Source organism: Haliotis cracherodii, unplaced genomic scaffold (assembly GCF_022045235.1).
Source record: "Haliotis cracherodii isolate W230 unplaced genomic scaffold, xgHalCrac1.p SCAF_13, whole genome shotgun sequence".
Taxonomy (NCBI): Eukaryota; Metazoa; Mollusca; class Gastropoda; order Lepetellida; family Haliotidae; genus Haliotis; species Haliotis cracherodii.
Window position 1 is genome coordinate 7,192,745 of NW_027266268.1, and position 25,267 is coordinate 7,218,011.

Below are 25,267 nucleotides of genomic sequence, written 5' to 3' on the forward strand. Positions count from 1 at the left end.
TTAGGGCCATTAATTTCTATTTTGGCGATACGGGAGGTTGTAATGAAATGTCACTGACAAGATATTTGTTGACCCAAAATGTTTTCAATAAAGCCATTCATCTCTTCGACTGCTCACAGAGAGACCTACTGGTGCACAGTAGTGAGTGAGTGGGTTGTGTTTAACACCACTTTGAACAGTATTACAGTTATATCACGGCGTGTCAGCTTCATGTGGGAGGAAAGCCCGAAGTGATGCAGGTCTTAGACCTTTACGACTTCGGCGAAACCCACGAGCACGCGTATGGTGCTGACAAACCTAGAATCATAATCGGGGCGAACCGGGATCCGACCCCTTGGTTTCAGGCGTGCCCAAGGGACGCAACTCTGCACAGCGAATTGCGGCGCCTTAGGCGACTGGGCCACCCGTGCCCCCTGGTGCACAGTAGGTACATATTACCAGGGTTTTTATTATTGAAACCGAATTCGTATATAAAATTAAAATCTAACTTTGGAGCATTATCCTTTTGCATGTTACAATTAGTAATATCAGTTTGGTCGATCAGCTGTATAAACAACAAGAAGTACCTATTAAAAATACAAAAAATATTAAAAATTCAACGATTGTGACACTCAATCACATCTATTATAACGACTGTAGAGGTGAAAGAAGTATGTAGCTGTAGCAATCCCCAGAATCCTATATTTTGGTCGAATCGCACATTTAACCTAATTAAGGCTCTCTGTTCGCCTGCAAGTCTGGTCCAGTTAAACAAGATGACCCACGTACAGGTCTTGTTGCAGTAGATGACAGACTTGGCCGGTTTCTTGTAAGCGCCGGCTTAATTGAGGATCGGGTGGACACACTGTCTGACCTGACTGACGAAGCGTCATCGTACCCCAAACAGCAGGTGTCGTTCGATGACCTTGACTCTATTACTGATTGCTGTGACGTCGTGATACTACAGTGGAGGACCTCGTGTGCTTCCATGACAAATGAATCCGCCGTTTGGAGAATGCAGAGAAAATGTTGTTGTTTTTCAAAATGATTTTTTTCGAAAGCGATATATAAATGATAGGATACAAGGAACCTCACCCTCGTGTCTTTATATATCAAAGTTTCAACCTTGTTGCAATCCTTAGAAGCAAATGGTGTTGATAATGATGTGCAATGATTCTGTCACTACACAGCCATACAGGTTTTCAAGCACCTCGTGCACCTCGTGCCCATGCCTCTGTCCGTTCACCATGAAATTGAGGTTCTATATATGATAGGGGTCACCAATCATTGTGTACCGAGATATTTAACTCCTTAATTGCTTGACAACGGTATAAGGATCTATACCGAAACTTCGCCTAATTAAACTAATTAAAAGAGGTTACCCGTAAATTGTGTCTACTTTGTCATCCGTCAATCCGTTGGTAATGCCTATCAAACCATTCAATCTTTATTTGTTAGATGATTGTTTTATATCATTAAAACTTGATCCTCCTCAGGATTGCTGAATGCAAATGCCCTTTCAAAGTCAAAAGACGTCGTTTGACGACCGAAGAATTAGGCAGATCCATAGCTTTGCTTGAAACAGGATCAACACAACGTCACATTGCAAACGTCTTTGGTGTCAGTCAAAGTGTGATCAACAGGGCATGGATTCGATACCATACGTTTGGATGGGCTACCCAGCGACATGCAGGCGGTGGACAACGTTCTACCACACAGTGGGTTGACAGGTTTCTCCTGATTGCAGCAAGACGTCATCACTGTCTGACTGCCACCACACTCAGGTGAGGTTGGTGAGGTGAAATGGGGTTTATCGTCGATTATAACGGCTTGCATCCACGTGTGTGTGTGTGTGTGTGTCCATGCGCGCGTGCGTGTGTGCGTGTTTGGCTGCTTGTACTAGTCCGGACTAATGCCGATTTTATAGTGCTAGCCCACTGAGATACCATGCCGCAGTTTAACATGAACACCCACACAGTACACTGACTCAGACCAGTCCTTGTCTTAGCCCCTTCAGTACCATCTTCTAATGTGACGCGGCCGGGGATCGAACCTCGAACCTTCCGCTCTCCGGGTGGACACTCTATTACTAAACCACGGAGGCAGTCGTGTCAAACTTAAAATCAAACCAAAAAAACAACAGCTATTGGTTGAGACCAGATGACAAGGTAGCCGATGAATCAATTAAAACCTTCTCAAACCTTGTTAGTAAAGAGAGTTCCACGTTTCATGCACTTATCAGAGTTCTTGTAAATATCGCAAGTTGCGTTTGGTGTATGTTATCAGAACTAAATTAGAACGTTGTCTATTTAAAAAATTAGTTATTGTAAAATTTTACATCACATTCTGTTTGATGATCTTGCCCATCGAACATCGCGTTTCTTTTTGAGTTGAATATATAATTATATAGTGTAATATGGCCGTATCAAATTTTACATATGGGTTATGAGACCATAACAAATTTAATATATGGTTAATATAGCTATATCAAATCTTATATATATGGTTTATAGGGCCGTATCAAATCTAATATATAGTTTATCAGGCCGTGTCCTATCTTATATGTGGTTTAAAGGTCCGTTTCTAATCTTACACTGGGCCGTATCAAGGTAAATTTACATAAATCACAACAGTTTCAATTATTTAAGTACATGGTCTACTGTTTCCAATACGATAATCCAATAATCACCAAAGTCTTCTGTAAAAACAGACTGAATTACACCCATTTGCACAGACTGCGACATGGTAAGTAAAATATCAACAATCACTGCACACAAAAGAGTTTCAGGTGATGGCAATCCAATTACAGGATAATCTGTAGGCAGCTGATTGAGTGAGTGAGTGAATGTTGTTTAACACTGCAGTCGGCAATATTCCAGCTATAAATCAGATGGGCCTGCAAATAATAGTCTGGACACAACATTGACTGGCAGCATGAGAAGATCCATACCATCACACGCATTCATCCAAGTAACCCAGCTTGCCAACTGACCTTTCACAGCCAACCCTCACCACATGCATTGGTTATAGTGAGTGAGTGAGTACGGTTTTACGCTGCTTTTAGCAATATTCCAGCAATATCACGGCGGAGGACACCAGAAATGGGCTTTACACATTGTACCCATGTCGGGAATTGAACCCGGTCTTCGGCGTGACGAGCGAACGCTTTAACCACTAGGCTACCCAACCGCCCTGAATTGGTTATAGGAACCAGTTATACTCTGGAACTGCCATAGGGCACTCATCTTTGTTAGTACAAGAGCGAATGGATGTTGTTAAAGACTGTAGTCAGCAATATTTCAACTATATGAGGAAAGCGACCTTAACATACCGTATTTTCTTGAGAATAGTGCGCACCCATGTGTAATGTGCACCCCCCTCTAGCGGGTTCAATATTTTGGAAAAAAAGAAATTTGTATATTATACGCAGAAAAAATTTATACCGTACCCCTTCAGCGAAGTCCGCAAACGAACGGGTGATGAGAAACTTCGTCAGTACAAATTCGAAATTTGAGACAAATACCACCAGACATGTTTATTTACCGTTTAAATTGTATTTTTTGTTCAGCTAGGCATTGTTTTATATCCAGGGATTAAGATTACCTTGTGTATTTTCTCGTAATCAAAGCTTGACCAGACAACACAGTGGCTGATATTATGAGCAATGTTTCACGCCCTCAGGTATGATGACAGAATCAACCAAGTCACCAAGTCTTATCATTCAATCTACTAAATGTGGTACCTACTGAACTGGATCTGACGGTCAGGCTCAGGGTGCTGATTCATACCTTGACACTCTATACCCCTTAACATTTGTATTCAAAGGGTCCTGTTAGACTAACATCTAGTCTCCGAAATAAACTATTACAGAAAAAACAGTTGTTGAATTAAAGTTATAAAATATAATAAAAGCTCAGAGACAAATATTATAGACTTGCATGGGCTGTATTGGATATATTTGTTAAGGGTCTGTATGGCAGACTAGGGTCCTGTAACAAGCAGTTGAACCAATAAAACCACTGAGCAGAGGGAAACTTAATATTTATTCATATATATATATTTTGGGAGAGTCAACCTTTCCTCCCCGGTTTAATTATACACATAAACATATATATTAGACTGTATTATTTGGCACCTATACTTCTATTTGTTGACAAAGGGAGCTGGCACAACACCGCCAGGGAATATAGAACCACAATCTCAATTAAGACACCAACATCATAACATCATATTTATCTACAGTAAATAAAGCATTAGTACTGCACAACAATATATAGGAAAACTTTACATATGGACAAGCTCCAAAGCAAGGCCTTCCTGATCAACCCTCAAGACAGCTGGAAATACTGATAAACACCTGCATATTGAAGTACAGGATTTAAGTTAGTGAGCAAATACATATATGTAATTTGAAGGGAAAAGAGTTTGATGCCACTTTTAGCAATATTCAACACATTTCACAGACGGTGACACTAGAAATTGGCTTAACACATTGCACCCTTGCTGGGAATGGAACCCCTGTCTTTGGCGCTTCACCCAAAAGACTACCTCATTGCTTCTAGCACTAATAACATCTAGACTATGACTTGTACTTGCTTCATACAGTGTGACCAATATTCAGTCACTGCTTTATTCTGAGTCCAAAACTTCAAAATTCTGCGGTAAACTTTAGTAAATTTTGAAACCAAATTTTAATAATTCGGCATGCAAATCTGCAAATGTTAAATCTTAATTTTTGTGAATTTCATAATTTTGCAGGTTTGACTTTGGACAGGCATTTCTTGTGATAAACTGATCCATGGCTAGAATAGCTTATTGACGTGAATCTAGAGATCACTAGTCTAAACATACAGCCATGCACTTCATTTCCCAAATGAAATCAATATCTGTTCACACATCTAAAACCAGCTTGTTAAAATTCTGCAGTGTACTTGGCGAATTCTGTAGCAGAAAAATGCAAAATTCGGCAACGTAGGTACCTTCCCGTAGGTACCTTCCTGCACTGAGTTATTATTCCGCGATTGAGGAATTGGGGAATACAGCAGGGACAGCCTCTTTTTCATTCCATAGTGGGATGTTCAAAACCATTATGCTCTGAATTAGACTCAGATTTGTTTCTGTCAGGTGTGACCATCATGAACAGAGTATTTAAGTGTGGCAGTTTTCAAGTTTCCATATTTGGCTGAAAGATGATAATACATGTGAATAATAATGAGATAATTACCATACAATAAGCTGAATCATCTGGCAGGAGGCTATCTTGAGGGTTGACCTGGCATGTAATAACAATACTTGCTTCCTGAGACAAAAACAATACAAGAAAGCAAGTTACAAGATGCCAGAGTGACCTGCTTCCCAGGTGACCCCCAGCTGCATCTGTGGAAGATGGGGTGGGGGAAAGAATCTTGCCAGTATGCCATTATATGGAATAAAACTATGCCCATCTGTGTTTGTATCAGTCAGTCAACAGTGCTATCCCATAATCAAGACAAATGAAAAAAAGAGAAAAGAAATCGGCAATCTAGTGCACGTGGCAGGCAACAAGGAAATGACACAAAGACAATCAGTGCATTGGCAATTTCTTTTTCGTTATTTGTTACTGTTCATATCATGTTATGGTCATCAGTTAACCCTGAAAGAGGTAAGGACAGAATAAAATTCTAGTTCCTTGTTATACTAATAGAGTAGGATTAATTGCTGCTTTCAGCAGAATTATCAATTATCAGGGTATGTCAGTAACATCTGTGACAACAGAACATGGGGCATAGTGGTGGGAAGACCACTGATTCAAACCCATGATCAGCTGATCAGAGCAACAGAGGGGTAAAAGTCTGCATAGCCATTTAGATCACCTGCACCTGTACAATCAAGTACACATATATAAGGACAAAAATACCAATTATGAATTTCTAATAAAAGGAAAATTATGGATTTTTGGTCAATGTAATCACACCAACATCTTTCCAAATTATCAGAATAATATTCTTATTCATGTGACCCAGTGAGTAACTGTAAGGAATACAACCTGATGCTATTCTACTGACTAGTCATTGTTCTACAAGTGGAGGCTCTGTGAGAGTGAGTGAGTGAGTGAGTTTGCTTTAATGCCGCTTTGAACAGTATTCCAGTTATATCACCACTTGTCAGCTTGATGAGAGAGGATAGCCTTGGTGAATCAAACAAGTATGGGTATGGTGCTGACAAACCTAGAAACATAGTCAGGGCATATTTGGGATTCAAACCCACCTTGTTAGTTTCTGGCACGCTTAAGGGATGCAACTCTATGGATTAAATGTCATCCTCTCAGATGACTGGACCACCTGTGCTCCCCTATAAGTGAGTGAGTGAGAGATTGAGTAGGGTTTTACACCACAGTTAGGACTCCTGCGGCCATATCACAAAGAAGAGAATTATACCTTACATTGTTTTTCGCTTTGTTTGTGTGTGGCTTAATGTCACATTGCATGCCTATATGAAGGCAGGCTGTAAATAATCAAATCTGGACCAGACAATTCAGTGATTGATATCCTGAGCAATGATCCATGCCGTCAGGGTCACAGATGCTGACCCTAATCCATCTGTTCGCATGGGAATCCCCATGGAGCTTTACACAGTTTACCCATCATGAGAATCGAGCCAAGGATCTTAGTGTGAGGAGCAAATACTTTAACCACAAGGCTACCCTCAGCAGTCTGAAATCATGTTAAATTGTCTGGGTCATATCTGCTTATATACCGGTAGGCACTGGTCAGGTCTCCTCAAAGTCAAACGATATAGATACAGCTGAGAATATTAAATGATAAATTAATACTGTCTCAAAACTCTGCACTTTTTATAGTCTGCGTCATACTCAACCTATTCTCATAAAAAATGAACATTACACTTGACAAATAGAATAATAACACCCAAATAGTGCAACAAAAGCTCACATGATATGTGGTTGTGTAATATCAAAACTACTCCACTTCAAACATTCTGTGTGAAAAATAAATACAAATAATCTAATGAACATAACACAAACAACACTTCTAAAATGATTTCAACAAACAGAAACATTATTCAACCTGTACAAGTTCAAGCATTGTAAACTCCTAAGATTCTGTATAAGAACTGTCCATAAATTAGTATGTAACAAGCATCTATTTCTAAATCAGCCATCATGTGATACAGAATTCAAAATCATCCAATAGTATAACCAAAAATATATTCAATTTTTGTTGCCATGGTAACTATAGACAAAATGACAAATCTTGGGCTTCTGAAAGAAGGTGACTCCTAATTTCATCTTAAGTACTCATCTTGTAACTTTGATTTGATTCAGCTCACAATTGCTAATGACAAATGAAACACTACAGATTGAGGCAGAGACTAGTGTAGAGAATTAACAGCCTGAAAGTAGTATGTCTACATTTCAATGAAACAAATATTTCATAAAAATGAAACCCTGACAACAAACAAACATCAATATTAAATAATGAAATCATAATCTCTAATGAACTTTCCTATATTAGTTGTTAGTTGTCATAGAAAGGCTGTTACTACCATCCTTAATGCCAACCTGTTGCCATGGTTACTCTTAATCCCACTATACAAGATCTTATCACATCATCCTATTTTCAGGTTCAGCTTAGTCTGTTTCTCAGTGAGATACGTTTCTCAGGCTGTTGTTTAACACATCAACTCACAACCTTACTGACTGGATACATCTCACATCACCAAAGAGGGTACCAAAATATCCCCAGGCTACAGCAAGCAAAACATTTTCATAAAATAGTGAGTGAGTGAGTATGGTTTTACGCCGCTTTTAGCAATATTCCAGCAATGGCACCAGAAATGGGCTTCACACATTTTACCCATGTCGGGTATCGAACCCGGGTCTTCAGCGTGACGAGTGAACACTTTAACCACTAGGCTACCTGACCGCCCCTCATAAAATAGTACTATTCATCTTAACTCCTTATTGAGTTCTTTAGCTCCAAAGACCAATGGTTGGAAGGTGCTAAAACCAAAGGCTGACTAACTTATTGATAAGGACAATATGATAATGCATACAATTATATTCTACTGTAAGCATTAATCACAGGTAAGTAAAAATATTTCATATTAATATTTAATAACTGATGAATTATTGATTGCTACACTTGTCACAATAAGCTTAGCATGCCTGTGTTTGTGTCCAAATGTTGTAAATATGGCTGAATCTGACTAAAACTCAATAAATAGACTAGACAATCACAATTGTATGCAAAAAATACTCCGACTATGTGAGACAGGGAACTAGAATACCACGTGGATAAGAAATGTCATTTTTACAGGAACTTCATAAAACCTCATGTCCTCTTAACCTGAATGTTGAGTATCGTATTCGACGTAATAAGCGCCCCGCTCTAATAAGCGCCCACGCAAGATTTGCTAATATATTGGCTAGTGAACAATCCCTATTAGCACCCCTTCTGACCCCTATTCGCATACAATACGCACTCGTGTGTAATATACACCCTTTATTATTGGCAATAAAATTCCGGAAAAATATATCTGTCGAATATACACATTTCAGGCTGTCAGCATAAACCACAAAATTTATCTTTCAATTCTGTTTTTTCACCAAGATAATATTCTAATAAGAGCCCCCTATTTCTAGTTTTGAGATCACCCTGGGCGCTTATTACGTCGAATACGGTATTTCTTCTCCGTTCTGACTATTACTTTTTCATTGATATCTTTTACTTCAATTATCCCACAAACACTAGAAACAAGAAAACCCGGGACATGACAAACCCCACCTAAACTCCATCAGCAGGTTAAGGGAGGTAACTCTGAAACGTTATGGACACCATATGTGAGTGGACATATTGATTTAGAGTTCAATACCATCTTCAGCAACTAATTACAGATAGGCTTCACATAAAATGTATTCATGTTCTTAATCAAACCCAAACCTGTCACCTCCTCCAACCAGCAAAGGTTCCTGGGGGCCGACTCAAACCTGAATCTGTACGGGGCGCATGGTTAAGGTGCTGACGACCCAGGAATCATAATCAGGGAAAATATGGGATTGAATCCTTGAACAGAGGATTCTGGCCTACCAAAGGATGGCATCATTAGATAGCCACCCATGATTCCACATGTTCCATATATTAGAAAAATTTAACCATAAAAGAATGACTACAAACTGAAATCAAGCATCAACTTACTACCTTCTACCAAGTACTCTCCAGGTCTGTACTGCTTTCATGCTTAGGATGCCAGAGGCTTAATCACAAAAAAACATCCTTTTTGCAATTATTACCATTAAACCTGTGTGTACAGTTTCTAAATCAGTAACATTGCAAAACAAATGGTGATAGAATAGTAAGTCTGCTTGATAACACAGAAGCATTTGAAGTTGGGAGTTCATGACCCAATTCTCCCCACAAATACCTAATGGACATCAGTTCTTAATAATTACAACCTATTTCAAAATGGAATAATGAAAAGAAAGATAATTAACCATGGTTGAATTGAAAAATTATTCCATAACAAGTCAATGATTATTTTTCTTAAAAATAAATAAAATTCAACAAACAATTTAATGCTTGAACAAATCCTACAAACACAATATGAATCACATTATTATAATCAATCACTTAGCCCCAAATATGTATAACGCAAACTATCTAAAATTAAATTATGCCTATTGAACTTTACATTGCAATGAATCATTTCCATCACATGAAATGACAAGTGATGCTACAGAATGTACAATGCTTTCCTTGTTCGGAAGATAGACACGAGTGATTTTTACAACACAGACAGTCATAAATCTAGACAATTGGTTAACAAGTGGAAGAATGTTTAAGTAAAATATAACAAAGTTACTCTGACTAAACAATGATAACTGTTTCAACACAGAATAACATATCAATATGCTTATGAGTCTCAACAACTTAGTCATGTATATCTAATGATAAATCAAGCATTACTTACACATCAAACAGAAGTCTATGATCACAGTCTGTCAAACATAGCAAATCATTGAGAGTTATCCCCCTTCCATTGAGGTTATCTCCCCTTAATCATGAATTGTGACATCCCAAAGTTATCTCCCTTGATTCTCCACCAGGTGTCACGTGACAATTCAATGTACAATGGTGGCTGAAAAACACAATGAAATTAAAGCTGTTTTCCTTAAATCTTGTGAGTTTGTTTGTATAAATGATGCTTTGTGTTTTGTGTGACAAAATCAAAAATGGGATATCAACAAGGTTACATTTTGAAAAACAAAAATAGGAATATCTAGTTGATTGTGTTTCATATAAATGGTCTCTAGCATCAGGTATCAAACTATTTTTGGTGGCAAAAGTACATTTCAAGATGACTTCTATACATGCTGTATTATACATTTTGTTTAATTATGAAATTTTCTCAACCAACATAAAGAATAAAGAAAATAAGGCAAAATTACAAGAAAAGAAATTTACATGCATTTTCCAACATAATGCTGCCATTTAGGACTGAATCCTTCCACTTACTGAGATCAACTTGTGTTGTGCACACAGAATGAAGGGAGATAACTACAGCCTGTCTGCCAATGCAACCAAACATCTACCAAGGAAAAGACATATCTAATTTATTTATAATATCAATATTCATTAATAAAATTCATATAAAGTTGTCAAAAATACTTTGTTCTTGTGGAAAGTGACTTGCATCATCAACCCTGTCAGGACATCTGCGTTGATTATACCAGTATTGAAAGAATTTCTGGATTTCAAATCCATTTCGTCCATCTTCTCCTCGTCACATGGGACCAAGTTTCATGTTCAAGCAGATAAAAACAATACACCAGTACCAAGACCCAGCTTCATGAACGAACCAATCTGGACATAGGACCTTTGACCTATGGTGTTGATTTAATTCCTCAGTTTCAAAGCAGATGAAGAAATATACTTTGAGATCTTTTGGTCTGGCAACAACCGTCCATGAATATGAACTCATCTTCTAAGTGGAATAATCCATGGTCTTGATGAATTCAACTGCTGAGGAGAACTGCATCCACCAGTATTGCTCCTCCCCTGCAAGTCGACTCTCGTAGAAGCTGTTCACGTATTGAATGGTTGACAGGAGGCAGGGTGGGTTGGCCTTGATCAGGACGAAGATAAGTACTGGGATGAAGTCATCGGCCGCGGGCACAGATTTCTCGTTGGCCATACTCAGAAGGTTCATTATGGTGGTAGAGCATCGCAACACGCATTGAAGTTTGTCCTTTGGTGTCTGAAATACATTCAACAATCCACCTTGAATTTGACAACTATTAAGGGACAGCAGTTACCAAGTGGTTTGACTGCTTGTTAAATAATGCACAGTCACAATATTCAAGCCATATCATAGCAGCTAGTAGACCCGTGAAGATCCGGGGTAGAATAGGTCTTCAGCAAACCATTCTTGCGACTATGCTTGTCGCAAGAGGCAACTAACAGATTCGGGTGGTCAGATTTGCTTACTTGGCTGATGCATGTTATCGTGATTGCTCATGATGTCTGGTCCAGACTCGATTATTTACAGACCACTGTCATATAGCTGGAATATTGCTGAGTAGGGTGTCAAAGAAAAAACAAACAAGCAAACATAGCAAGCTTGTCAATAATCAAGTCTGGACCACAGAAACCAGTGGTCGATATGATGAGCACTGTCACACATCAAAAGGGGAAACACTCAGAAAAGTCTGACCACACAATCCAATTTTATTGCATCTGGTGACCAGGTATAGATCTAGGTCATCACAGAGTTGACATCTATTAAACATACAGGAGTTACAAGTGGTATCTATACCACTCAAAATTTGCTAAGGACCAAAATAGTCATCTTCAGGCAAAGGGTGACTCAGCAAATGTTGAGTAGTATACAAAGACGCCATCTCCATCCCAGCAGAACCCACCTTGTATGCATTAATCATGTAGATCTCACGCTGAGCAGCGGGCCAAGGACACTCGAAGTGGTACATGCGTGGTATACACAGGTCCTTGTGTGTCGGTGTAATCAGCGCAGAGAGCTTCTTCAGATGCTGATGGAAAAGTCTGAAACACAGATGATTTCTTACAGAAATGGGAAGAGACAAGGACTCAGAAAATGGAAAACAAACAAATTAACTGAAACAAAATGCCATTTGTGGTTGTGTTTCAACTCATAATTCATGAGCATTTATATAGAAAATTCACATGAAATCATCTCTGAAAATACTGGAACTTCATTTCCCCCTTTCCTGCGCAGCCTTCTGACCAGGGCCCACTTGCACAAAACGATCTTAGCACGAAGACTATTGTAAGCCTATGTTAAAGTATGGGAGTTCAGATCATCTTAGTGCTAAGCTCGTTTTGTGCAAGTAGGCCCAGGCCCCGGCTCACAAAGCGATCTCATCACTAAAACAATTGTAATACATGTATAGACTTGCAGCAGTCGTAGCGCTTTGATCGCTAAAGATTGCTTTGTGAATTGGGGCCCAAGAAAACAAAAAAAGTTGGTTTGTTTCTTCAGAAGTTAAATGTCTACTCAGATCTTGTGCCTATATTGATACAATTTAATCACTGCTAAATGGTAGCAATGCTGTCTACCCAAAAAACGTAGATATTTGATAAGTGGTTTCACAATTTCCATGTTTGAAACAATATTGGCTGCTGAGCTTTTATTACAAATTCAAAATTTGCTAGATGTGAAAAGAGGGTTTAACAATATCCCTGTTTAATGGCCACTTACTGGTCCCTCATGAAGTCTCCGTCTCCATTTGGAAACATGGCGTGACTGTACACTCGACTCATCAACAGGCGTTCCACAGCCAGTCGGGCGTCAATCAGCTGGTTCTCTGTCGCAGCTGCACACAGGAACACAACATATAAGCTAGGGGTAACTAATTAGCAAAGTCAAACTGCATTGCCATACCACAAATCATAATATCATGCATAAAAAAAACTATGAAAAAATTATAAAAAAGGCCTCTATGAAAATAGTATATTACTAAAAAGTTTAAGAACACCTGATTTTTTCATGACTACAGTTAATCTATCTTGACATTACAGATTAACTATTATTATACGTAACTAGGTGTTCCTTAACTTCTTTTGAGTAGTATACAGTACCATATACTGATTGTATGTATAGGAGTTCTCAAGCTAGCAGGGGCGGTCGGGTAGCCTAGTGGTCAAAGCGTTAGCTTGCCACTCCGAAGACCCGGGTTCGATTCCTGCCCTATTATCCTGATCTATTATGCCCTGAGGTCCCCACGGGAGACAAGAATGGGGTACTGGTGATCTATTATGCCCTGAGGTCCCCATGGGGGACAAGAATGGGGTACTGGTGATCTATTATGCCCTGAGGTCCCCACAGGGGACAAGAATGGGGTACTGGTGATCTATTATGCCCTGAGGTCCCCACAGGGAACAAGAACGGGGTACTGGCAATCTGTGCTACTCAGGAATCTTGCAATTCACAGAATATACTGTTACACAGCTGTTACAACAGTGTGACTGTGCACTGACCTTTCCATATTGAATCCTGTTCCATCTCCCGGTAGAGAACCTGTAAGAATCTGTCCACCAAGTCAGTCTGAAGTAGAGACACAGTGTTACACATAGTGATGGAGGGAATCTATCAGGCAAACACAATAGCAGGGATATATCAAAATTAAGCACAACAATTCCAAACTAACTCTAATCTTTTTAAATTCAGATTTTCATATTTTTAATAATTTCTAAGGTATTCTGTAATTGCATTCAATTCAATAATGTACAACTAGGTATTATATCCTTACCCTCTTTATTGGTCCAGGAATCAGTGAATAACAAATCATCTCTACTGAGCAATAACATTAGTTAGAACTATAATACACTGAATTGGGATATAAAGTATGAAATAATGTTACAGTGCTGACACCAGTCTGATTGTGACATCATACCCTATGCACCACAATGAGTGTGTGGGGATCATAATAGTAACAGGCGGTGTAAAGTATAATGATGTAAATCAACAATGCTTGAGCATATACAGCACCATAGTTTGTTTATAGGCTAGTACTAATGTTAATTCAAACCAAACCAAAAGGCTGCTCAAAATATAAAACTTTAACCAACACCACTTCACTGAAGATCTCAAATAACACCATAGAGTTTGCCTTTGTCATGGTAGAATGGAGATAAACATGCCCTGTTTTCAATGTTGATCTGGATTACCCTGTTGATTTAACCGCATTTAATTTTAACATTTCATGCTACAAAGTAACGTAGCTCTACATTGGTAACAAAGTATGCCAATGTCCTAACTTATGCATGTCTCAAACATGTGCCACTTTGGTCAAATCACGTGCACTGTTCTGGAGCAGACAGACCCAGGTTCAATATCTGGGATTCGAACCCAAAATCCATGTATCCTTGCACGGCTAAGTGGGGCAAATGTTCACATTTGCATGCTGTTTTATGCCTGTTAGTATTATTAAATCAAGCCTGGATAGGCAAACCAGTGGTTGATAGCTTGAGCAATGATTGTCATGGACACATAATCTGACAGGGAAATACACTTAATCTATCGACATCCAAATAGATCTCGTAACAGTGTTAGGGGTAATAGTTACTAATCTAGTTTAAAAGACGCCTTGGTAGAATAGGTCTTCAGCAACCCATACTTGCCGTAAAAGGTGACTATGCTTGTCGTAAAAGGTGACTATGCTTGTCGTAAAAGGCGACTAATGGGATCGGGTGGTCAGGCTCGCTGACTTGGTTGATGCATGTCATCGATCCTAATTGCGTGGATCGATACTCATGATATTAATCACTGGATTGACTGGTCCAGATCTGATTATTTACAGATCATCGTCATATAGCTGGAATATTGCTGAGTCCGGCGTTAAACAACATACCAACCAACCAAACAAGTAATCTAATTTACAGAATCTGCGACATGACATTGACCAGAAAACAGGGAGTGTCCACTTATACAAGAAGGGAAGTGCGTCAGTTTAAAGCAAATGTCAACTGACACTCGGACTCCCCACGTCATGGAGTTTGCTGGGTTAAAGTATTCCTTATGACATTGTATATGGTACTGACTCTACCTTCTCATCTGCCACTGTGAGCTTCTGGAAATCTGAGATGAAGTAGAGGACATTCTTTTCCCTCCTCTCTATAAACAGCCGCACACACACATTGACCATGTGTTTGTTGCAGATCTCCTTGTCCCTGAAATACATAGAACACTGTCAGTTGCCATAGTAATAGTGTCCTTTGCCATAGTAACCCTTTCAGATGCAAAATAGTCACACTGTCAGTTGCCATAGTGATCCTGTAAGATACCAATAGTCACACTTTCAGGTGCCTTAAGTCACTCTCAGTTGTCAATGGTTACACGGTCAGTTGCCACAGGGACATCGTCCTCCTGCGACAAGGGCATCAACTGACCATAAAAGTCCAGTTTCCACCCTTGCCATAGTAGGCTGGAATTTCCAGGCTCGATCGTAGTGCCACCAGTGACTATTATCAGTTATGTCCCTTCTATGTCTCCTATTGACCAATCATATTCCATCTCTCATATCACTTGCATTTGCTTCAAACAAAATGCCGGAGCCCAGTCAAGACGATCTGATCAATAATCAAGATCTATATTGTAATAAAATGGGCCTCATCCCGCAAAGTGCATCAAATTACTTGAGCACCTTGACTAAAAACATGAGAAGGTTTGCAAAATATCTGTTGACACCCAGATGGCGGTACACATGCTTCGCAATTCATGAAGTCGACCGAAATCTGCACGTTGAAATCCATGTTGTTTATGGACCGCATGTCTATAGTTTGTTACGTGATTTTGAATGGACTTTGCATAGACTTGTTAGTCCATGTATGTCCGGAATTCCAGCCTAGTTCAGCAAGGGTGGAAACTGGACTTTTACAGTCAGTTAACTCCCTTGCCTCGGGAAGATGCAGGTATATTCTCATAAGTAACACTCAATTACAAAGACGTTTTGACAAATGTCAGTATTTTGTGAAATGATTCATAAATGCACAAATGATTGTTTGAATACAAGGATAGTTTGGAATACTCAGCAGCCTATTTACACACCATAGTGCCTGTGGTACAGTCTGGTAAACCAGTGTACACTATGATACACTGGTGTACAATGTAGTACATCATGATAAACTGTGACACACCATAGTGCCTGTGGTACAATCTGGTAAACCAGTGTACACTATGATACACTGGTGTACAATGTAGTACATCATGATAAACTATGACACACCATGGTGCCTGTGGTACAGTCTGGTAAACCAGTGTACACTATGATACACTGGTGTACAATGTAGTACATCATGATAAACTGTGACACACCATAGTGCCTGTGGTACAATCTGGTAAACCAGTGTACACTATGATACACTGGTGTACACTGTAGTACATCATGATAAACTGTGACACACCATGGTGCCTGTGGTACAGTCTGGTAAACCAGTGTACACTATGATACACTGGTGTACACTGTAGTACATCATGATAAACTGTGACACACCATGGTGCCTGTGGTACAGTCTGGTAAACCAGTGTACACTATGATACACTGGTGTACACTGTAGTACATCATGATAAACTGTGACACACAGTGGTACACTATATACTGGTGTATGTGGTGGTACATCATAAGAAAATGAGAAACACCATGGTGCACTGTAGTACATCATGATACCCTATTGTACAGTATGGTATATCATGATACACCATTGTAAACAAGAGAACACCATAGTACACAATGATACCCAATTGTACAGTATGGGACATCATTATACACCATTGTACAGTATGGTACATCATGATACACCATTGAACACAAGAGAACACCATAGTACACAATGATACCCAATTGTACAATATGGGACATCATTATACACCATTGTACACTTGAGTACACCATAGTACACCATGATACCCTATTGTACAGTATGGTACATCATGATACACCATTGTACACAAGAGAACACCATAGTACACAATGATACCCAATTGTACAGTATGGTACATCATGATACACCATTGTACACTTGAGTACACCATAGTACACAATGATACCCAATTGTACAGTATGGGACATCATGATACACCATTGTTCACAAGAGAACACCATAGTACACCATGATACCCTATTGTACAGTATGGTACATCATGATACACCATTGAACATAAGAGAACACCATAGTACACCATGATACCCTATTGTACAGTATGGTACATCATGATACACCATTGTTCACAAGAGAACACCATAGTACACCATGATACCCAATTGTACAGTATGGGACATCATTATACACCATTGTACAGTATGGTACATCATGATACCCTATTGTACAGTATGGTACATCATGATACACCATTGTACACAAGAGAACACCATAGTACACAATGATACCCAATTGTACAGTATGGGACATCATGATACACCATTGTTCACAAGAGAACACCATAGTACACCATGATACCCTATTGTACAGTATGGTACATCATGATACACCATTGAACATAAGAGAACACCATAGTACACCATGATACCCTATTGTACAGTATGGTACATCATGATACACCATTGTTCACAAGAGAACACCATAGTACACCATGATACCCAATTGTACAGTATGGGACATCATTATACACCATTGTACAGTATGGTACATCATGATACCCTATTGTACAGTATGGTACATCATGATACACCATTGTACACAAGAGAACACCATAGTACACAATGATACCCAATTGTACAGTATGGTACATCATGATACACCACCGAACATAAGAGAACACCATAGTACACCATGATACCTAATTGTACAGTATGGTACATCATGATACACCATTGTACACTTGAGTACACCATAGTACACAATGATACCTAATTGTACAGTATGTGACATCATGATACACCATTGTTCACAAGAGAACACCATAGTACACCATGATACCCTATTGTACACAAGAGAACACCATAGTACACAATGATACCCAATTGTACAGTATGGTACATCATGATACACCATTGAACATAAGAGAACACCATAGCACACCATGATACCTAATTGTACAGTATGGTACATCATGATACACCATTGTACACTTGAGTACACCATAGTACACAATGATACCCAATTGTACAGTATGTGACATCATGATACACCATTGTTCACAAGAGAACACCATAGTACACAATGATACCCTATTGTACAGTATGGTACATCATGATACACCATTGAACATAAGAGAACACCATAATACACCATGATACCCTATTGTACAGTATGGGGCATCATGATACACCATTGTACACAAGAGAACACCATAGTACACCATGATACCTAATTGTACAGTATGGTACATCATGATACACCATTGAACATAAGAGAACACCATAGTACACCATGATACCCTATTGTACAGTATGGGGCATCATGATACACCATTGTACACAAGAGAACACCATAGTACACCATGATACCCTATTGTACAGTATGGTACATCATGATACACCATTGTTCACAAGAGAACACCATAGTACACCATGATACCTAATTGTACAGTATGGTACATCATGATACACCATTGTTCACAAGAGAACACCATAGTACACAATGATACCTAATTGTACAGTATGGGACATCATGATACACCATTGTTCACAAGAGAACACCAAAGTACACCATGATACCTAATTGTACAGTATGGTACATCATGATACACCATTGTTCACAAGAGAACACCATAGTACACAATGATACCTAATTGTACAGTATGGGACATCATGATACACCATTGTTCACAAGAGAACACCAAAGTACACCATGATACCCAATTGTACAGTATGGTACATCATGATACACCATTGAACATAAGAGAACACCATAGTACACCATGATACCCAATTGTACAGTATGGGACATCATGATACACCATTGTTCACAAGAGAACACAAAAGTACACCATGATACACCATTGTACAGTATGGGACATCATGATACACCATTGTACATTATGGGACATCATGATACACCATGGTACACCATGATACCCAATTGTACAGTATGGGCCCGTTGTACAGTATGGGACATCATTATACACAATGATACCCTGTTGTACAGTACGGGACATCAGGATACACCATTGTACACTTGAGTACACCATGATACCCTGTTGTACAGTACGGGACATCAGGATACACCATTGTACACTTGAGTACACCATGATACCCTGTTGTACAGTACGGGACATCAGGATACACCATTGTACACTTGAGTACACCATGATACCCTGTTGTACAGTATGGTACATCATGATACACCATTGTACACTTGAGTACACCATAGTACACAATGATACCTAATTGTACAGTATGTGACATCATGATACACCATTGTTCACAAGAGAACACCATAGTACACCATGATACCCTATTGTACACAAGAGAACACCATAGTACACAATGATACCCAATTGTACAGTATGGTACATCATGATACACCATTGAACATAAGAGAACACCATAGCACACCATGATACCTAATTGTACAGTATGGTACATCATGATACACCATTGTACACTTGAGTACACCATAGTACACAATGATACCCAATTGTACAGTATGTGACATCATGATACACCATTGTTCACAAGAGAACACCATAGTACACAATGATACCCTATTGTACAGTATGGTACATCATGATACACCATTGAACATAAGAGAACACCATAATACACCATGATACCCTATTGTACAGTATGGGGCATCATGATACACCATTGTACACAAGAGAACACCATAGTACACCATGATACCTAATTGTACAGTATGGTACATCATGATACACCATTGAACATAAGAGAACACCATAGTACACCATGATACCCTATTGTACAGTATGGGGCATCATGATACACCATTGTACACAAGAGAACACCATAGTACACCATGATACCCTATTGTACAGTATGGTACATCATGATACACCATTGTTCACAAGAGAACACCATAGTACACCATGATACCTAATTGTACAGTATGGTACATCATGATACACCATTGTTCACAAGAGAACACCATAGTACACAATGATACCTAATTGTACAGTATGGGACATCATGATACACCATTGTTCACAAGAGAACACCAAAGTACACCATGATACCTAATTGTACAGTATGGTACATCATGATACACCATTGTTCACAAGAGAACACCATAGTACACAATGATACCTAATTGTACAGTATGGGACATCATGATACACCATTGTTCACAAGAGAACACCAAAGTACACCATGATACCCAATTGTACAGTATGGTACATCATGATACACCATTGAACATAAGAGAACACCATAGTACACCATGATACCCAATTGTACAGTATGGGACATCATGATACACCATTGTTCACAAGAGAACACAAAAGTACACCATGATACACCATTGTACAGTATGGGACATCATGATACACCATTGTACATTATGGGACATCATGATACACCATGGTACACCATGATACCCAATTGTACAGTATGGGCCCGTTGTACAGTATGGGACATCATTATACACAATGATACCCTGTTGTACAGTACGGGACATCAGGATACACCATTGTACACTTGAGTACACCATGATACCCTGTTGTACAGTACGGGACATCAGGATACACCATTGTACACTTGAGTACACCATGATACCCTGTTGTACAGTACGGGACATCAGGATACACCATTGTACACTTGAGTACACCATGATACCCTGTTGTACAGTACGGGACATCAGGATACACCATTGTACACTTGAGTACACCATGATACCCTGTTGTACAGTACGGGACACAGGATACACCATTGTACACTTGAGTACCCCATGATACCCCATTGTACAGTACGGGACATCAGGATACACCATTGTACACTTGAGTACACCATGATACCCCATAGTAAAGTACGGGGCATCAGGATACACCATTGTACACTTGAGTACACCATGATACCCTGTTGTACAGTACGGGACATCAGGATACACCATTGTACACTTGAGTACACCATGATACCCTGTTGTACAGTACGGGACACAGGATACACCATTGTACACTTGAGTACACAATGATACCCATTGTACAGTACGGGACATCAGGATACACCATGGTACACACCTCTGAGAGGTACAGTGTGATACACCCCCAAAACTATGATTGGCCATGACACCCCCTGGGACACCTTGGTACACCCAGGCCTCACCTCTTTATCCTGTTGAGGAGTCTCTGCAGGTAGGAGTGGGACATGAGGAGGCCCTGGCGGCAGCGGATCAGGTAGGAGATGTAGGCCGACCGGCTGCGGTACTCCTCCCGTAACGCCTTCACCAGCTTCTTACAACTGCAACATGAACAATGGGTCATTCTCTGAGGAATTTTAAAAAAGAAGTTAAATACAGTGGGGACTGATATAAGAGCATGGGCAGTGATTTAGCTAAAGACAAATGGCAATGGGGCAATTGCATGATTTCATCATCTTTTGTTAAAACATTCGTTGTTATCATTTCCAAATTGGGAGGGGGCACGGGTGGCCCAGTCATTTAAGCCGCAGCGATTCACTATTTAAAGTTGTGTCCTTAGGGCACACCAGAAATTTATGATTGTGGGTTAGAATACGGTTCACACCGATTATGTTTCTAGGTTTGTCAGCACCATAGCTGTGCTCGTGGGTTTCACCTAAGTTGTAAAAGTCTGAGACCTGCATCACTTTCCTCCCACATTAAGCTGACATGCCGTGATATAACTGGAATACTGTTAAAAGCTGAGTTAAACCAAACTCACTCACTCACTCCAAATTGGGAAACATTCTATTGGGAATTTTGTAGAGGTGTAACAGTCTGGTGGGGTCACAATACCCCGGTACAGTATTTTCATTTCATAAGTTGATATTCTTTCTTTTTGCTGGTGAATCACAACCCTGAACCATTTGTTTATAAATTTCAGAGATCAAAGATGGGATACTGTAGGGCACAAATACATAGGCTAGTGGAGACTGTGAAGGTTATGCTGTTAATTGCCAACTGGGAAATACTAACTAATCTGAACAAGCTGGTTGTTGAACAGTTTCCGTTACTCTTAATGCATTTTACACCAATACACTTGTAACGGGCAAGCTTAATCTTCATAAAATATGGACAGTTATCGATCTGACATGACATACCCATCATTATCAAACTGTCGTATACATCGTATAACTTCGTGAAGCTGTGCAATGACATCCTTGTTCTGGAGATTGATGGCTTCAGCGAGTTGAGCCCGGAGCAGACTGATCAGGTCATTGTCCTTCTTGGGCCCAGTGTCGAACTCTCGCGGACTGTGCGGCTGGCTGGTCATCAACTGGTGCAGAGACGTGCTACCCAGGAAGTCCCCAGCACTCAACACCATCCTCAGTTTCCGCTTGGCATCCATGAATGCGAAGCACCCCTCCAGGTTGCTAGGGTCATAGAACGGCGGCCCCTCTTCCTCGTCCTTACTCTTCATCTGACTCTGGTAAGCAGAGTCAGTCAGCTCTGACTGGTCCTCGGCCTGCTGGTCTTGGGGCGTCTTCTTCCGGTACTTGTCCAGGATGTCAAAGGAGCTCTCTGTGGTAAGAAGCATACCTTGCCGTTAATTACTCTTTCTCAGGTACCACAATATAGATTGTTGTAAACTGAGCTCCCAGAGCTGGGAAAACAGACCTTGTTGTAAAATGAACTTTCTGTGTAAACAAAATATTTTTTAATACACATAGTCGTCAAATGTTATTCAAATGATCAATGATAACCCATAATTGCTGCAGTGATTCATCCTCAGAAACCATGATTAATTGTTGACTAAAGAGATGTATCATGTATTATGCCAAATCATCAGCAGACACATGTACAGATTCTTAATTATCCAGGGTATCATATCTCCATTCCATTCTGTAACATATTTTGGTGGCCCCCCCACCTTTCATTTAATGTAACATTTTTCCATGGTGACCCCCCAAATACAAGTAACATTTGTTCATGACCATCCCCCCCCCCCCACCCCCACCCCAGTCCCAGTCCCAAAATAATAATCAAATTTTTAACTTTTATATTCAACGACCCCAACTGTTTCGCGTTCATTTTCTCACACATTTTGAAAAAAGTTATATTTTCATTGCAGTGAACATAACACTTTGACGAAACTATTGTCTTATAAGAATTACCTCCCTGGAAATTTTCTCCCTTTATCGTAAGTCTCTTCCCTGTACACAAACTGTTGACTTCCTATTTATGTAAGTTTCACACTGACATGGCATCTTTCAATATTAACTGTGAAAGTCTCATTTAACTCGTCAAATGAGACTGTTAGTTTTGCAAAGTACCATTTTTGTTCCTTGACCACCATGTATTCTTTCGCTTCCAAAAACAGATTCATACATTTCAAGAATATTGTTTGTTGAAGGTGATTTTGTACACAATCATATCACAAATGTATGATATTTTTTGTTACTCTTGTTTATATTGCTTAAGATTTTGCAAATCACTTGAACAACTTTTTAAGTCGCAATAACAAGGGGTGTTGAAACTTCCCTACATGTTAGGTTGGGAGAATTTTACATTTGTATTGAAATTATTCAATTTTCCTGTAGACAACTACACCTGCTTTAGGGTCCACCTTTGTAGGCACAGTTCTATCTAAACACAGATCAGTCATTCAATCAGTGATATTTACTGCCCAGATATCCTGACACCCACCTGCTTTAGGGTCCACCTTTGTAGGCACAGTTCTATCTAAACACAGATCAGTCATTCAATCAGTGATAATTACTGTCCAGATATCCTGACACCCACCTGCTTTAGGGTCCTCCTTTGTAGGCACAGTTCTATCTTAACACAGATCAGTCATTCAATCAGTGATAATTACTGTCCAGATATCCTGACACCCACCTGCTTTAGGGTCCACCTTTGTAGGCACAGTTCTATTTAAACACAGATCAGTCATTCAATCAGTGATAATTACTGTCCAGATATCCTGACACCCACCTGCTTTAGGGTCCACCTTTGTAGGCACAGTTCTATTTAAACACAGATCAGTCATTCAATCAGTGATATTTACTGCCCAGATATCCTGACACCCACCTGCTTTAGGGTCCACCTTTGTAGGCACAGTTCTATCTAAACACAGATCAGTCATTCAATCAGTGATATTTACTGCCCAGATATCCTGACACCCACCTGCTTTAGGGTCCACCTCGGCTTCAGGGGCAACCTTCCCAGAATCCTCTGTGAAAGAGCTGTCTCCACCTGCTGAAAACACAAACAGACAATGCAACATTTGGAAATATTATATTCATTAACCCAAACATACTACACCATTACCTGATTTCAAACCGCTTTCTTAACATATCACTGCTGAGTTTCTGAGTCATAAAAACCGACGATTAAACAAGTCTCAGTATTTCTCAGAACGTTTTATTGAAGTTGTTTTGTTTGTTTTCTTTACGCAAAATATTCCAGCTGTATCACAGCAGTCAATAAAAAATGAAGTCTACGTCAGACAGACCAGTGGTGGATATAATATGCATCTCATGTCATAAAAGCATGACGACTTGAAAATCAAGGCAGTTGCCATTCCTGACCACCCAATTTAGTCGTCCCTTATGACAAACCTGCTAAGGACCTAGTGTAACCTGGGTGCCTATGAGGGTGTGTTATTTTCTGACTAAGTGTAACAGACCCCTGGAGACATCTGGAGACCCCTGACATGGAAGGCAAGAGCTGTCCTCCACCACACAACCACCACAGTGACCTCTGCATACTCACCACCTAATTCCTTATCTGTCTTCAATGTCCTTCTTTTGATACCTGCAAGGATTCATCACATACCTAATTATGAAATTCGTGAAACATAGAAAGTATCAAAGCAAAACAAAACTTCCCTCATTTTAATTTCAACCTTAGGTGCATAACCATGATAACGTAAAGTTTGTTTGTTTGTTTGTTGTTTAACACCACACTCAGCAATATTCCAGCTATAAGACGGCAGTCTGTAAATAATCAAGTCTGAAACAGACAGTCCAATTATTGACATTATGAGCATCTTGTTCTGTGTGAGACTGTAGTGTTGTTTGTGTGACTGTAGTGTTCTGTGTGACTGTAGTGTCCTGTGTGACTGTAGTGTTCTGTGTGACTGTAGAGTTGTGTGTGACTGTAGTGACCTGTGTGTGACTGTAATGTTCTGTGTGAGACTAGTGTTCTGTGTGTGACTGTAG

The 25,267-nt window shown here is 39.6% G+C and overlaps 1 protein-coding gene across 2 annotated transcripts in view; it reads right to left on the reverse strand.

Annotated features, from left to right (window-relative positions):
- Positions 1 to 9,311: 9,311 nt before the first annotated feature.
- LOC139459562 (GTPase-activating protein and VPS9 domain-containing protein 1-like) overlaps positions 9,312 to 25,267 on the reverse strand; it is a 33,489-nt gene continuing 17,533 nt past the window's right edge. For both annotated transcript variants that reach the window (XM_071241112.1, XM_071241111.1), the window contains exons 13-21: positions 24,819 to 24,860; positions 24,231 to 24,302; positions 22,205 to 22,625; positions 21,251 to 21,385; positions 15,059 to 15,182; positions 13,491 to 13,557; positions 12,712 to 12,826; positions 11,897 to 12,035; positions 9,312 to 11,232 (exon numbers count right to left, since the gene is read on the reverse strand). In XM_071241112.1, the coding sequence (XP_071097213.1) occupies positions 10,960 to 11,232; positions 11,897 to 12,035; positions 12,712 to 12,826; positions 13,491 to 13,557; positions 15,059 to 15,182; positions 21,251 to 21,385; positions 22,205 to 22,625; positions 24,231 to 24,302; positions 24,819 to 24,860 (1,388 nt within the window). In that variant the 3' untranslated portion in view covers positions 9,312 to 10,959. The remainder of the gene's footprint in view (positions 11,233 to 11,896; positions 12,036 to 12,711; positions 12,827 to 13,490; positions 13,558 to 15,058; positions 15,183 to 21,250; positions 21,386 to 22,204; positions 22,626 to 24,230; positions 24,303 to 24,818; positions 24,861 to 25,267) is intronic.